The sequence below is a fragment of the Suncus etruscus genome, chromosome X (genome assembly GCF_024139225.1).
Source record: "Suncus etruscus isolate mSunEtr1 chromosome X, mSunEtr1.pri.cur, whole genome shotgun sequence".
Taxonomy (NCBI): domain Eukaryota; kingdom Metazoa; phylum Chordata; class Mammalia; order Eulipotyphla; family Soricidae; genus Suncus; species Suncus etruscus.
This window is the reverse complement of record NC_064868.1, coordinates 9,908,888-9,926,403: the sequence shown is the minus strand read 5'-3', so window position 1 is coordinate 9,926,403 and position 17,516 is coordinate 9,908,888. Positions and strand designations below refer to the sequence as shown.

At 41.4% G+C, this 17,516-nt stretch overlaps 1 protein-coding gene across 1 annotated transcript in view; it reads right to left on the bottom strand.

Moving 5' to 3' along the window:
* CTPS2 (CTP synthase 2) overlaps positions 1-17,516 on the bottom strand; it is a 132,013-nt gene that overhangs the window by 8,464 nt on the left and 106,033 nt on the right. Inside the window, exons 16-17 of the mRNA XM_049766796.1 lie at positions 16,733-16,829; positions 10,403-10,547 (exon numbers count right to left, since the gene is read on the bottom strand). Of these exons, the coding sequence (XP_049622753.1) occupies positions 10,403-10,547; positions 16,733-16,829 (242 nt within the window). The remainder of the gene's footprint in view (positions 1-10,402; positions 10,548-16,732; positions 16,830-17,516) is intronic.

The window sequence follows — 17,516 nt, the reverse complement described above, 5'->3', positions numbered from 1 at the left end:
TCGATCCCCAGTACCCCATGTGGTTTCCTGAGTGATCTCTGAGTGCAGGGTCAAGAGTGAGCCCTATGCACCACTGGGTATGGCCATTTTTTAAATTAAATTAAATTAAATTAAAAAATATTAAAAAGAAGTGGGGCCAGAAAGATAGCACAGCGATAAGGCATTTGCCTTGCATGCAGCCGACCGGGTTCAAATCCTGGCATTTCATATAGTCCCCTGAGCTTGCCAGGAGCGATTTCTGAGTACAGAGCCAGGAGTAACCACTGAGCTTAACTGGGTATAGCCCAAAAACCAATCAATTAATAAATAAACTGCTTTAAAAAATTTAAAAAGAAGCAAAAAAAAAGGGGCCGGAGAGATAGCATGGAGGTAAGGTGTTTCCCTTTCATGCAGGAGGTCATCGGTTTGAATCCCGGAGTCCCATATGGTCCTCCGTGCCTGCCAGGAGCAATTTCTGAGCCTGGAGCCAGGAATAACCCCTGAGCACTGCCGGGTGTGACCCAAAAACCCAAACCCCCCCCCCCCAAAAAAAAACCACCTGTCTTTTTCTCATTCACTAACATACAATGTGGTGGGTATGGGGGCTGGGGAGTTGGGGACTTAGATCAGATAAGTTTTTTTGGCGGGGTCACACCCAGTAGCGCTCAGGGGTCACTCCTGGCTCTATGCTCAGAAATTGCTCCTGGTAGGATTGAGGGACCATAGGGGATGCCGGGATTGGAACCACTGTCTTTCTGCATGCAAGGCAAATGCCTTACCTCCATGCTATCTCTCCAGCTCCTTCTGTTTGGTTTTAGTTTGGGGTCACTCCTGGCCCTGTCAATGATCAGGGGTTACTCCTGGCTCTGCACTCCAGAATCAATCCTGAAAGGATTAGGGGACCATATTATATGTCGGGGATTGAACCTGGGCTGGCCATGTGCAAGGCAAGTGCCCTATTTGCTATGCTATCACTCCAGCCCCCTAGATCAGCTTGAAGTTTACATAAACACTATTACATAAACACTATCACAAATGAACTGAAGAACCTTAAAGGATGAAGTTCCTGAGGGTTAGGAACAGGAACCTAGGGATGAGGGGTGAATTTCCCAGTAATTGACATACCCTGAAATGACACCCATGGCACTCTCTTTATCCACACAGAAATAAAATATTTGCACCATTAATTGCAAGATAGATCCCTAACAACATTGATCATGCAGCACAAAGGCATTAAAAGGTGGGGTAAGTTGACACCAAATGTGGGTTTGAACTCAGCAAGTGGAGCCTCCAGACCTCATACAAAGAAACCAGGTCTCAGACCTCTAATGCATGGCCAACCTGGAGAGAGGAGAGAAGGGTGGAATACCAGGAATCCACTGACCAGAAGTTTCCAGGACTGTGAAACATGAGGGAGTCAGGGGAGGAGATCAGCCAGGCACGTGGGGTATGGGATGGTGGCAGCCACAGAAGCAAGAACAAGCAGGAATTATGGCATTTCCCACAGTGCTAAGGCACATCCTCAAATACCCATGGCCCTTCCCAGCTCAGGTCTCATCCCTGGACCCTGTGTGGAAAGTCATTGGTTTTGGGGACATGAACACCACCCAAATAAATAGGTAGTCCTGTGCTGTTTTCCAAGACATAAGCTCACACATCAGAGATTGCTTGTCACCACCCAAATGGAGAGAGCTTCCAGGTAGTGTTTCAATTAGTGTTCAATTCTCTGGGGTCTAGCACAGTGGGAAAAATTTTAATGCACATGATACATCAAACAATGTGAGCCTCAGTGTCACTGGGACAATATATGGGGTATGTGGGGTTCAAAACACAGACCTAGATGGTAATTGATAAAGAACCCCTAGTGATGCTTTGAGAACATATGTGTAGACAGTTACCCACACTTCATCCCATGGGTTCAGCATACACCAAGGATAACTTCTTTTTGGTTAGATTTTTGGATTGAGACCACACTTGGTGATGCTCAGATCTTACTCCTGCGTTTGTTCAGGGATCACTTCTGGCCAGGGCACAAGGGACCAGATACATACAGTACCTGGGATTGAGCCAGGATCAACCACATGCAAGGCAAGGTTGCTCTGGTGAAGGGGGGTGTTCTTTTTTTTTGTCTGAAACCCAACTACAAATATGTTTGTAATCATGGTGCTTAAATAGATATAAAAATCATTAATGGCAAGCTCTTTACCCACTGAACTAGCTCTCAGGCCCAATGACGATCTTTTTTTGGTCTCAGTGATTACACAGATGGTTGCATCTACATGTCTATTTTGCCATCTCCATGTTGTCTGAATTTCATCATGGAAACTTTTAAAAATGCAATGTGTTCTAATCCAATATTGCCATTATTCTTTTTGGTATTAAAACTGTCCCAAATGAGGCCAGCAGGATTCCTTTTCGTCATTTTCTTCGACATACAGGAAACTTCCTCCATCATTTTTTTTGTTTGTTTTTTGGGCCACACCCGGCGATGCTCAGGGGTGACTCCTGGCTGTCTGCTCAGAAATAGCTCCTGACAGGCACGGGGGACCATATGGGACACCGGGATTCGAACCAACCACCCTTGGTCTTGGATCGGCTGCTTGCAAGGCAAACGCTGCTGTGCTATCTCTCCGGGCCCTTCCTCCATCATTTTAAGTGTGACAATATGATACAAAATGATCATGTACTTTCCCTGACCCCAGTATGAACACAACGATTTCTTCCAGGAATCTTAGTTCATTTTAGTGAGAAATAGCATTTTAGAAAGCAAAATGAATGAAAATATGCCTTTAAAATAGATCCATCTAGACAGTCACAATGTTAACCAGAGGATACACTTCGTGTCAATCACAGAGGGGTGAAAGAAGAAATACTGTTTGCCTTGCATGACTCCAGATGTGCAACTCTAAAACATTTCCTTCAATGTTGCTTGAGAATGTTGATAAAACAAAACAAAACAAACAAAAAGTACTAGGAGACACACTGGACAAAATAATTCTATTCAATGACCTGATCTCATATAGTATTTTGCTCAAAGTCAGTTTTCAAGGCCATAACAACAATGTTTTGGGGGTTTCTTTTCGATTGTTGTTTTTCTTTGCAGGGGTCAAGTGGTTTGGGTCACACACAGCAGTGCTCAGGAATTACTCCTGGCTCTGCACTCAGGGGACATTTCTGGTGGGCCTGGGGGACCATATGGGATGTCAGGTATCAAACACAGGTCAGCCACATGCAAAGCAAGTGCCTTACCTGCTGTATATGGCACCAGCCTTTGTACCAACAATTTTTGTCTGTTTTGGGGCCACATCTGGTGACATTCAGAGATTATTCCTGACTATGTGCTCAGAAATTGCTCCTGGCTCAGGGGACCATATGGGACGCTGGGGGATTGAATCAAGTCTGTCTTGGACCAGCTGCATGTAAGGCAAATGTCCTACTACTGCGCTATTGCTCTAGCCCCTATATCAACAATTTTAAGTGAAGATTTATTGCTGTTATAAATTCTACACAATAGCTCCAAGGAGCTATTTCAAACATGCTTAGCCTGATTCTTTTTGTTGATTTGGTTGTTTTGGGGCTATACCCAGTGGTGCTCCTGGGTTATTCCTGACTTGGTAAGGCATTTGCCTTGCATGCGGAAGGACAGTGGTTCGAATCCCGGCATCCCATATGGTCCCCCAAGCCTGCCAGTGATGATTTCTGAGCATAGAGCCAGGAGTAACCCCTGAACACTGCCGGGTGTGACCCCCCCAAAAAAAAACAAACAAAAGGATAAAAAGTCATTCTGAGGAGAGATCACAGAGACAATACAGCAGTTAAGGCCGAGGCTTGTATTTTGAATGCTGCTTACTACTGGGTTCGATCCCCAGTGTTACTGTTAGACCCAGAGCAGAAGGAGAGAAAAGAAGCAAAAGGCAGCAGGAACTGAGAGTCCAGAAAACAGTTTATCCAGCAACCAGGCAGTGACTACCAAGCTGGAGTGGCAGAATTTCCTAGCCCCCATAGCCCTTCAGCTTGGGACTTTATATACCCCAGAGCCAACTTTCATCCTGCAGCAGTTACAAGGGGCTAGCTTATGGTAACTAACATCTTCACCTTTAAAGGGAAAGTTACACTCTTATGGCTGACCAGGGGCCCTAAGCGTCTGTTTCCTTATACCCAGCACCATATACAGTCCCCCCCCAAGTCCTGCCAGGAGTGATCCCTGTGGTCAGGGAGTGAGTGGCCTAATTATTAAAAAAAGCTATCTGGGAATAAACAAAGAAACATAAATTTGATCTGAATACTAAATGATGTCACTGAATTAATGTTAATTTTCCTAAGTGGGAAAAGATATATAGCTAAGCAAGAACATGCCTGTGATTTTAAGATATACATGATAAAATACTTCAGTGTGAGAAGCTAGAATGTTTTACAATTTACATATAGGTGGTTTAGAAATCAATTCATACAAAGTGAGGAGAATATGATAAAATGACAACAACTGATGTTTCAAAGGGTGAGTATATCACTGTACTATTAATCTTTTTTGTAGGTGTGGAAGCTTGTGAAATAAAATACATATGTCTATATATTTATTATAATCATGAAGAGAGTTGTATTTGGCTACAAAATAAAGGTTAGAAGAAAATATTCCAAAAAGAAGTACATTGAATATGTGAGGCTATATAGATCCCCCCAATATACACTCCCTAATTTCCAAATATTCTCTAATGCTACATCTAGACATCAACAGAAAATAAAAGCTTCCCAAGCTGAAAGCATGAATGTTACTTGGGAAAAAATGTCCCAACAGTCGCAATGAGAAAGTAGAGACAAAGATGAATGAAATAAATGACATTCCTCCAAAAGCACACGAGAGAGCAGAATGTGGAAGGAACTAGATTTGGGGGTAGGTACTTCCTTTTCAGACCTTTTAATTACAAAGGACTTTCAACTGTGAGTCAAAACAGTCAAGCAAATACTATGAATCACCAACTAATTTCCTTCCTGTTGTTTCTTTCCCGTTTCACTACAAATAGACACTTTCTCTGTACATGTTGTGTAGAGCCATGATTTTCTAAGAATTGAAAAGCTCAAATAAAATACTATTCCAATGTCTTAAGATTCCAAATTTACAAGCAACCCTGGGAACAGAAAGTTCCTCAGAGAAGAAATACAGATAGCCAATAGGTATTTAAAAAATTATCTGCATCACTGATCATCAGGTAAATGTAGATCAAACAAAAAGGAAATATCCCCTTATACCAAAGAGATTAGTACACATCATAAAGAACAAAAACAAGAGAGTTGGAATGATGTGAGAGAATGGGGCCCTCATCTACTGCTGAGGGGAATGTCTCTGGGTTCAATCTTTTGTAACAACAGTACAGAAATCAGTACAAAAAACAGTATAAAAAAAAAAGAATTGAGCTTCCTGGGCTGGAGAGATGGAGAGATAGCACAGCGGTAGAGTGGTAGGGCATAAGCTTTGCATGCAGCCGACCTGGGAGAGACCTGGTTCAATTTCCAGCATCCCATACAGTGCCCCAACCTGCCAAGGGGCAATTTTTCAGTGCAGAGCCAGGAGTGAACCCTGAGCACCGCTGAGTGTGGCCCAAAAACCAATCAATCAATCAATCAATCAATACAGCTTAAAATTTGAGCTTCCATCTGACCCAGATATCCCAATTATTGGTATCTACCTCCAAAGTCAAAAAGTTCAATGCAGTGAAGACATTTGCATTCCAGTGTTCACTACAGTAGCCTGGAAAAAAACCAGGAGTCTAAGAACTGATGACTGAATAAAGAAACTATGATGCATGTACACAATAGAAGACTACTTGGCTATAGGAAAAGATGAAATTAGGCTATTTGCTGCTACAAGGATGAATCTAGAGGGTATCAAGCTGAGTGAAGTCAGCTTGATATTATATATATTGATATTGATATCAGAGGAGGAATAAGGAAAAAGGAGCACAGCAATGGACTAAGAGCCAAAGACAACAGCATCTGAGATCTGATCTACAGAACTGAGTTTACCATGGTGGGAGGAGGAATGGGGCATAGGGAGGGTTTTAAGGGGGGGAACCTTGAGACAACACTGGAGGAAACAGTCACTCTTGTAAAAGGGTATGGGGTTGTAATAATGCGTGCATCAAACTCAATCATTATTAGTATTGAAAAGTAAAATATCTTTTTGTAATTTCAATTCTATGCTTGAAGAGCATGTTTCCACCAAGTGCTGTGTGTCTATGAACTGCTGACTGAACTCCATCTAAGTTCCTGATTTTTAAATGATCACTGTCTAAGCAAGACTACTGTGAACTGACAAATGAACACCATGATGGAGAGCATCAGACTAAAGGGATATAGTTCCTTGAACAGGTAGAAACGTATCCTAGAGGTAGGGAACAGTGATTGAGAGAAAATACCTTGCAGAACAAACCCCCTTGGCCTAACCCCACCACACATATGTGCTGAAAACAACCTAAGAACTGTAGTTTCTAATTCCTCTTCCATAACCTGTGACTCAAAAGTAGAATTCTGGATAGAGATTATGTTTTGTTACTTGATGCCAAAAGATTAAAAATGACTTGGCACTATTTTATATTCTTTAGTTCAAATTTCCTACAAAAATATTTCCTTCCACTGCTCCAAGAAATGAGAGGACACCAGGAAATGGAAACACATACCCTGCTCATGGATTGGCAGGATTAACATCATTAAAATGGCAATACTCCCCAAAGCACTGTACAGATTTAATGCGATCCCTCTAAAGATACCCATGATATTCTTCAAAGAAGTGGATCAGGCACCCTAGAATAGCTAAAGCAATTATTGGGAAAAAGAATATGGAAGGAATTACTTTCCCCAACTTTAAACTGTACTACAAAGCAATAGTTATCAAAACAGCATGGTATTGAATAAAGACAGGCCCTCAGATCAGTGGAATAGGCTTGAATACTCAGAGAATGTTCCCCAGACATACAATCACCTAATTTTTGATAAAGGAGCAAGAAATCCTAAATGGAGCAAAGAAAGCCTCTTCAACAAGTGGTGTTGGCACAACTGGCTAGCCACTTGCAAAAAATTGAACTTAGACCCCCAGCTAACATCATGTACGAAGGTTAAATCCAAATGGATGAAAGACCTCGATATAAGACCCGAAACCATAAGATATATAGAACAACATATAGGTAAAACACTCCAGGACTTTGAGACTAAAGGCATCTTCAAGGAGGAAACTGTACTCTCCAAGCAAGTGAAAGCAGAGATTAACAGATGGGAATATATTAAACTGAGAAGCTTCTGCACTTCAAAAGAAATAGTGCCCAGGATACAAGAGCCCCCCACTGAGTGGGAGAAACTATTCACCTAATACCCATCAGATAAGGGGCTAATCTCCAAAATATACAAGGCACTGACAGAACTTTACCAGAAAAAAGCATCTAATCCCATCAAAAAATGGGGAGAAGAAATGGACAGACACTTTGACAAAGAAGAAATACAAATGGCCAAAAGACACATGAAAAAATGCTCCACATCACTAATCATCAGGGAGATGCAAATCAAAACAACTATGAGGTACCACCTCACACCACAGAGATTGGCACACATCACAAAGAATGAGAACAAAGCAGTGTTGGCGGGGATGTGGAGAGAAAGGAACTCTTATCCACTGCTGGTGGGAATGACGGCTAGTTAAACCTTTATGGAAAGCCATATGGAGATTCCTCCAAAAACTGGATATCGAGCTCCCATACGATCCAGCTATACCACTCCTGGGAATATACCCTAGGAACACAAAAATACAATACAAAAATCCCTTCCTTACACCTATATTCACCGCAGCACTATTTACTACAGCAAGACTCTGGAAACAGCCAAGATACCCTTCAACAGATGAATGGCTAAAGAAACTGTGGTACATATACACAATGGAATATTATGCAGCTGTCAGGAGAGATGAAGTCATGAAATTTTCCTATACATGGATGTACATGGAATCTATTATGCTGAATTAAATAAGTCAGAGAGAGAGAGAAAAACGCAGAATGGTCTCACTCATCTATGGGTTTTAAGAAAAATGAAAGACATTCTTGCAATAATAATTTTCAGACACAAAAGAGAAAAGAGCTGGAAGTTCCAGCTCACCTCATGAAGCTCACCACAAACAGGGATGAGTTTAGTTGGAGAAATAACTACATTTTGAACTATCCTAATAATGAGAATGTACGAGGAAAATAGAAAGCCTAGAGTACAGGCGGGGGTTGGGTGGGGAGGAGGGAGATTTGGGACATTGGTGATGGGAATGTTGCACTGGTGATGGGTGGTGTTCTTTACAGGACTGAAACCCAAACACAATCATGTATGTAATAAATTTGTTTATATAAAAAAATAAAAAGAAAAGAAAAATAAAAGACATGTTTGCAGTAATTCTCAAAGACAAAAGAGAAGAGGGCTGGAAGATCCAGCTCACTATATGAGGCTCACCACAAAGAGTGATGAGTGTTGTTAGAAAAATAACAAAGTTTAAAAAAAAAGAAAAGAGGGCCCGGAGAGATAGCACAGCGGTGTTTGCCTTGCAAGCAGCCGATCCAGGACCAAAGGTGGTTGGTTCGAATCCCGGTGTCCCATATGGTCCCCCGTGCCTGCCAGGAGCTATTTCTGAACAGACAGCCAGAAGTAACCCCTGAGCACTGCCGGGTGTGGCCCAAAAACCAAAAAAAAAAAAAAAAAAGAAAAGAAAAGAAAAATAACTACATAAAAATGTTTCCTTCACTTACAGGAAATGTGGGGCTAGAGCGATAGCACAGCAGTAGAGAGTTTGCCTTGCATGCAGCTGCCTAGGACAGACATGGGTTCAAACCCCAGCATCCCATATGGTCCCCTGAGCCAGGAGCGATTTTTGAGTGGATAGCCAAGATTAACCCTTGAGAGTCACTGGGTGTGGCCCTAAAACCAAAAAAGAAAACAAAAACAATTATAGAAAATGGGACCATTCCATCCCATTATATGCCTTCAAGACCATACAAACGTGCAGTTACCTATTTATACATGGGACAAATTAGATTTTGACACGAAGAGAGAGGTATCAGCCAGGCACTTGTTTTGCATGAAGCCAAGTCAGGTTTGATCTCCAGGACCACAAATAGTTCTTTAAGCACTACCAGAAGTGATCCCTGAGCACAAAGTCAGGAGTAAACCCTGAGTCTCACAGAGTATGATCCCAAAACAAAACAAAAACAACCCCCCAAAAAGGGCAAATAATTCCTGTGGGATTTTCTGATTTCAATCTGATTTAAAAAAAAATCATCGTGTAGTTCATATGAAAGATGAGTAAATACACACTTTTACTGCTTTTTTGCTTTTTGGTCCACACCGATGATTCTTAAGGATTACTACTGGCCCTGCACTCAAGAACTACTCCTGGCAGCCTTCAGGGCCCATATGGAGTGCCAGGAATCAAATTTGGGTCAGTTGTGTGCAAGGCGAGCACCATATTCAAAGTTCTATCTCTCTAGCCCCAAACAAAATGACTTTAATAAAAGATCTGCAGCCAACACAGGATCAGTCTTTAAATATTAAGAGATTGCCAACTATTAAGAATATTATGCAGCTGCCAGGAGAGATGAAGTCATGAAATTTTCCTATACATGGATGTACATGGAATCTATTATGCTGAGTGAAAAAAGTCAGAGAGAGAGGGAGAAAGACGCAGAATGGTCTCACTCATCTATGGGTTTTAAGAAAAATGAAAGACATTCTTGCAATAATTTTCAGAGGCAAAAGATAGGAGGGCTGGAAGTTACAGCCCACTTCATGAACCTCTCCACAAAGAGTGATGAGTTTAGTTAGAGAAATAACTACATTGCGAACTATCCTAACAATGAGAATGTATGAGGGAAATAGAAAGCCTGTCTAGAGTACAGGTGGGAGCGGGGTGGGAAGGAGGGATATTTGGGACATTGGTGGTGGGAATGTTGGGACATTGGTGGTGGGAATGTTGCACTGGTGATGAGGGGTGTCCTCTTGTATGACTGAAACCCAACCACAATCATGTTTGTAACCAAGGTGCTTAAATAAAAAATATTTAAAAAAAAAAGAAAAAGATAACAACAAAAGAAAAGGGCATTAGGCTAGACATAAAATATTCTATGTGTTTATGAACCGAGACATTGACAAAAACAATCTCATTTTTTACTTGCCCAAATGTCAAACATTTCTAAAATGATGCTCAGAATGAGAATGATTTGAAAAGCTGAGAAGTAATTGTGTCAGATGCGATTAAATATTTTTCATTTAAAAGATACTGTTTAAGATGGGAACACAAGGTATTGTTCATATAACAAAATGTCCTCTAAACCTGCTACTTTTATGAGAAACCTAACATGTTGGTAACTGCATGTTGGGTCAGTGCAATAGACAGGAAGCAGGTTACCTGGGAGACAGTTTGCATCCTCGATGTATGTAGTTGTTCAGGTTCCCAGTTGCTGCAAGCAATAGTCCCAAGTAAGGAGGAGAAGGCTTCATCGGCCTAGAAGAAAACTCAGGATGGAATTGGACACCAACAAAATAAGGATGATCTGAAATGAGAACAATCATGAAGCGATGAAGTGATAAATATGACAACTGCTCTAATGATCTTATCTTCAAATTAAGAAAAAACTCACTAAAAGTTAGATTTAGACTACTATATAATTCTAAGTGCTATGTTGTCATTCACCCTGCTTAAAATAAAGTTGCTTCTTTTTTTTTTTTTGGGGGCCACACCCGGCGGTGCTCAGGGGTTACTCCTGGCAGGCACGGGGGACCATATGGGACACCGGGATTCGAACCTTAGGTCCTGGATTGGCTGCTTGCAAGGCAAACACCGCTGTGCTATATCTCCAGGTCCATAAAGTTGTTTCTTAATGTGTCTACTAGACTCCTATAACAGCCAGAAACACACGTTTAAAAACAAAACGAAACAAAAAAAAACTCAATGATGACACGACTGTTTAATTTGATGACATGATTCTTTAACTTGTGACTTTCATGATGCATGCAGTAGAATTTCAAACTGTGAAACTTAGCTCACATAATAAGAAATTGGCATTTTATTTGTGGAAGGTATTAGAATACACAATTTTTCATTTTCTTTTTTTAGGAACACACTCCAGGATACTAAGGGGCAGGTGGGTTCACGTCTGGTGGTGTTGAGGGGATTGTGTTATGCTGAGGATCTCACATGCAGAGCATATGTTCCACCCATTAAACCATCTTTATGGCCCAGAGAATGAATACACTTAAGCGAAATTTATTGAATGGAAAGGCAATTCCATTTTGGTCTTCTTTCTCTAAGCAGTTCTCTGCGAATATAGCAAATATAACTGCTTTTTGAGTTACAACTTAAACATAGATATTAATCTTAGATAGCACAAGGAAAATAAACTTGCCCCTGCTAACTAATCTCTCCCAAAGAGTCGCTGATCAACAAAAGGATGGCCTTTCAACATGTTATGATAGATATAATCTCTGAGTGGCAAGAGTTCAGGGATTTTAGTTTTTTTCCTCATACTTTTCCATAACATGTGAATCATTATAGCAAACATATAGTACTTTAAATTATCAGGATAAAAAATAAAGCTCTTTTCAAAGTGAGGGTTCTAAAAGTCACTGGATGAGCAATGCAAGTTCTTATGAATAGATGTCATGTGAATAAAAAAAGATGTCATATGAATAGAAAAGTAGCTTTTCTCAGGTATCTGAATGGGGGCTGGAGAGATAGCATGGAGGTAGGGTGTTTGCTTTGCATGCAGAAGGATGGTGGTTTGGATCCTGACATGCCACATGGTCCCTCAAGCCTACCAGGAGCGATTTCTGTAGAGCCAGGAGTAACTCCTGAGCGCTGCCAGGTGTGACCCCAAAACAAAACAAAACAAAACAAACAAAAAAGAATGTAGTAAGCTACACTAACACAATTGAGCAATTTAGTCCTTTAAAAATAATTTTCGGGGCCGGGTAGGTGGCGCTGGAGATAAGGTGTCTGCCTTGCAAGCGCTACCAAGGAACGGACCGCGGTTCGATCCCCCGGCGTCCCATATGGTCCCCCCCAAGCCAGGGGCGATTTCTGAGCACATAGCCAGGAGTAACCCCTGAGCGTCAAACGGGTGTGGCCCAAAAACCAAAAAAAAAATTAATTTTCATTACTAATATATCAAGCTAAACCCAAATTTTATGGGGGGAACTTTTAGTTTTGTGAAATTTAAATTTTATAACTTTCTATCTTTAAGATAATGTTGTTATCAAATGAGTTCAATACACTATAGAATTCAAGTCAAAAATCCCCATCATCTCCCAGTGGAACCCTGAGAAAATTATCTAGCAGACATGTCCACCTTCCTAAGGTTTTCATCCCTGACCACCTATTACAATGCATTCCAAATAACAGAGCGTGTTTCAAGTGGCTACCACATTAAACACTGTAGAATTGTTTCAGCTTTGCTATCAAGTTCAACTGGACAGCTCTGAGTTAATCTACATCATAGATATAATTCACAAGTAATGAATTTGAGGAACATGTCCACATTAAAGCTTAATGAGGGGAATGCCATCTCCTCCCCAGCAATATGTCTGCTCGAGGAAAGGAGATTATCTATATAGGGTTAAAAAAAAAACCTAAGTGGTACAGTGTACTTCAGTTTCAGGTACAATGAATTTTATGGTGCTGTATCTAGGATGCTTGATTTCTTTTTAATTTTATTGAAACAATTGTGATCTAAAGAGTCCTTCATAGTTGAATTTCAGATATACAATGAGTCAGGGCCCTTCCTACCCACCAGTGTTACCCTCCCTCCACCAATGGACCCAGATGGATACTTGATTTCTTTGGCACAGATTCTGACATTATCCTAGTATTAAACCTTATTGTTCTCTTTTGAACACCTTTAGGAATATAAGGATTTATGAATATGTTTTTTATGTTGGTGGACATGGAGGAACACTTGACAGTGCTTGAGTAGCTTTATGCTTCTCTTTCATTATTAGGGCCACCCCCATAAGAGCTCAGGGGATCATGCAGTGCTAGAGGTCAAACCCCAATCTCTTACATGAAAAGCATGTGATCTAGTCCTTTGAGCCATTTTCTTGGCCATGAAGATACAGTTTCAAAAAATTAGCTAACATCAAAATCTACTGGGCCATTTTCTTGAATATAGTAAATTCCCTTGCAGTCACGTTTGAAAAACTGTAAGATTTAATAGTGACTTTCAATTCCATTCCAGCCCACATGAAATTTGAAGTGTCAAAGGGGATTTAAATCCTTCCAGTGAAATAAGTTATCAACTACTAGCTAACAATGAAAACCAGGAGGATTGAAAGAGAATACGTTCTTGAACAAAGCATTCTCTGTCTTCCTACATGCCAGGAAAGACCTATAGATGTCAAAACAAAACACTCATCCATACCCTAAACATTCTGAATGATAGGATAGACAGACTTCCATCTGACAGACTACAAGAAAACACATGGTCATACTCTAATTCAAAACTTCTGCCAAGGAGGGATCATCTTTAGAGGAATGCCTAATAAAACCCCTCAGCAAGTAGGAGTAGATGGAGGCTAAGACCTATATGGCTGACTCACTAGATAGTTCCAGGTAGGGTCCTTAAGCCCTTTGCACTCCAGTCTCTTTCCCTGTAAGTGAAGATGACATCACTTGCCTTGTAGTTATATAAGATATAATGTCCTAGCAAAGAGTTTACTGTGTCTAGATAGTGCACACCCAGTGTCCTATTTCCTTCTTTTAGAGTCCATATAACACACTACTGTTTTCAAATGCCTCTCCAACTTCAATTCGCCTCCCAGCTGAGGACTCCTGAAGCACCTTAACACATTAGAGACAAAAATGGAAAGGAACAGGAAAAGAAATTTGAAGTAGAGAATAGTCGCGTGGGCTAAGAAAAGCAATGGGAAAGCTAAAAGAAAAGCAAGTAGTACAGATCATCTCGGATGTTTGTAGGTTGAAAGGGAGAGTCTGGTAAAATCATACTACCATGGCCTTGTTGAGAACACAGGGGTTAAGACAGTTGCCTTATATGCACCTGACATCAGTTCCATCTCCAGAACCACTTGGTTCTCTAAACGATGCCAGGAAGTGGCCTCCAACTACAAAGCCCAAGGAGTCACTGAGAATTGACAGGTGTGGCCCAAAATTTAAAAAAAGAATATGGAAAATTATACTACCAGTTTGAAAGTACACTGTACATATTGAATACACAATAAATGAGTGTCACATCACTACACAGAGCCTCAGCCTCAGGAGGTACAAGACTGGAGGCAGGAAGGAACTGAGTGACTACTTCACAATGTTGTGTAGTAGTAGTTGTGATGGAATGTGATCCCAAACTCAGTATTTCCAGACCCAGAATCTCTATGTCTTGACAGCTGATTATACTCTGAAAGTATGAAGAGAAAGAGTTAAATAAGTCCAATAGCAAGCCTGATGGTCTGGTTCCCACCCAGGAGTAAATGAGCCCATTGGGGACATTTAGCCATCTGAAAGTATTTTTGGTTACTGCGACCTGGAGGTGCCATCCCATGGATAGAGACCTTGGATGTTGCCAAACACCCTACTGGACATAGAGCCACCTCCACAACCAATGATGACCCCACTTCATCCAAATGACAATGACAAAAAACCCAGTATAAGGAAACTGATGAAACCTTAACAGAAAGAGTTGAAAGGAAGAACTAGATTGGAGAGAATATATGTAAGTTGAGTGGAAAGTGACAAGAAAGGGGCCAGAGCAGTGGTGCAGGGTGTAAACCCTTGCTGGTGCTAGTCTAGGACAGACCAGGGTTCAATTCCCCAGCATCCCATATGGTCCCCCAAGTCAGGAGCAATTTGTGAGTGCACAGCCAGGAGTAACCCCTGAGCATCACTGGGTGTGGCAAAAAAAGTGATAGGAAAATATCCAGCTACATAATCAGGTCAACCACGTACCTTGACATGTTAAGTTTAAAGTGATTAAATGAAGTCTATACATGTGGGTCTAAAATGGGTATTGAAAAACAATTTTGTTTAGGTCCAAGTTGAAAATAATGTTAGATTTTGGAGGCCATTTGATCTCTATACTGGGTCCTCATTTCTGTTTTAGTGGAGTATCTAGACCCCTAAGCAATACATCAAATAATGAGCATGGCTCTGTGCTAATGTAACTTCATTTGTGGACAATGGAAACTCCCTGTGTTACACTAATAATGTATTATATGTAATAATTTCCATGTATTACATGCATGATTATTTTTGAAACCACTAAAAAAGATAAAGGCTATTCTGAGCTTATAAGATGCACAAAAAGACCTAGGGAGCTATATGTGGTCGACACTTGCTAGTCTGCCAACCTCTGGAAGAGAATTTCAAGAGAAAGAGCAGAGATCTGATGTGACCACAGGATTTTGAAGACTTGGAAGCTCTGAATGAGAATGCTGTGTCCTACCTGGTTATTGCTGGAGCCATAGCTCATGCCTCTGCTTTCAAGGGAAACCCAAACCAGTCACAAACACCTTCTTCTATGACCTTACATAAAAGGCATATGCTTTTATGTTGTGCTTTTTTCCCCTAAGAACCTTTCTGAGAATAGAAACTAATGTCCCAAAAGGAAGCCAGGCCTGAGGAGATAGCTCAAAGATTCAGAGTGCATGTACAGCATGTGGAAGCCCCAGATTCAATTCCCTGAACCACATGGTCCTTAGAGTACCAAACTTGGTATAATCCCTCAGCATACTTTGGGTGTCCAAATTCCAAAACTAAAAATGAAACATAGGGAAACAATTGGCTTGTATTTGGCCACAGAGCACAAGCAACAGGGAGAGGCACTCAGCAGGTAGAATGAGGTGCAGATTACACATAGCTGAGCCATGCACAGCAGTAGTGAGAGGGCTCTGTGCCCATTTTCCTCAGAGGGAAAAACAGAGTCTACTTCTTAGTGAGCTGCTGCCCAGAGCACCTAACCTTGAGACTAGCATAAGAGAACATCCAGGAAAGGGACAGAGATGAGAAGAAAGTGAATGACTACTAGAAGCAGTGGCTCTGGACAATATAACATCTCAGGGTCAGCTTAGATGAATAAGCCCCCAAAATGATAAGGATTAAAAGTAACTAGAGAGGGCTAGAGCAATAGTACAGCAGGTAGGGTGTTTGCCTTGCATGAGGCCAACCCAGATTTGATCCTCAGAATCACATATGATCACCAGAGCCCACTAGAAGTGACTCCTGAGCAAAGAGCCAGGAGTAACCCCTGAGCATTACTTGGTGTGGTCCAGGAACAACAACAATAGAAGAAATTGTAGAGGGATATGAGCAATAGTACAGCAGGTAGGGTATTTGCCTTGCACATAGAAGCCCTGGGTTTAATTCCTGGCATCCTATATCCTGAGCATCAACAGGAGAGATTCCTGAGTGCAGAGCCAGAAGTGCCGCTCTGCCAAAATATAAATAATAAAAGTGACTGAAGAGATAGATTAATGAACAGAGTATATGCTCTGCATGTAGGCATCCTGGCATTAATCCCTGGTACTGTGTGATTTCCTGAGGAATGATCTCTGATAATTGTTACGTCTTTTATGTTTCATATTACTTCTCTTTACCTGCACATTTACTTCCCAGAACAAAGAGCATGAAATAGAGCATAAAACGGGGTCTCAAGTGATTGACTAGTCAATCTATGTCCAGTCAACCAAAGACGGTAGCTCATTATGAACATTTGCCAAAACAGTACCCACTTACTTGCCAGTTCGATGATATCCATTCTTTCCCCTTTGTCATCCTGACCTACAAAGTTCAAGTCCTTCTTCTCAAAGTGATTGATCATATTTGGGTTCACCTGGAAACACAAGAAATGTCTTGTGGAAACACAAGCTCAAGTATCCTGAGGCAATCAAGTAACACAGACACAGCCACTTAGAAAAATGGCCTTTAGGACTGGAGATACAAGGCTCAATGGGCTGAGCACATGCTTTGTATGCAGGAGGCCCCAGGCTTCACCCTTGACCCTGTATAGCCCATGGGTTCTCCAGGAATGATCCCCAAAAGCAATCCCCAGCACAAAGCCAGCAGGTGCCCCTGAGTACCACTGGGTATGCCCCCCAATACTTCATCTGACTCCTTCAGCAGGAGAGCTAATAAGTACAAATGCTGAATTCGCCTTCTGGATTTTCAATTTCCTGATGTAGAGGGAAACAGTCCCAGAAGAGGCCCAGAGATGCGAGTAGCAGCAAATACACAGAGGGCAGTGGCAAAAGACAGGATCAGGTGACTGAAGATCAAATGTGCCTCTAGGACCCCAGATAAGGGACAGAGGCAGGCTGTGAATGGGCTACAATTTTGCCCATTTCTGCCCATCCAGGGATGATAATTGAGGACAGTGTCACAGAGGAGACAACTCACAAGCAGGTACAAAACCAGGAGGACTTCCTCCTGAGAGCAGTTGGACAGATGATGAGCAATAAACACCACGAGAGCCAAAAAAAAACCAGCCAAAGAGCCAAGCCAGACATGGGGATACCTCACA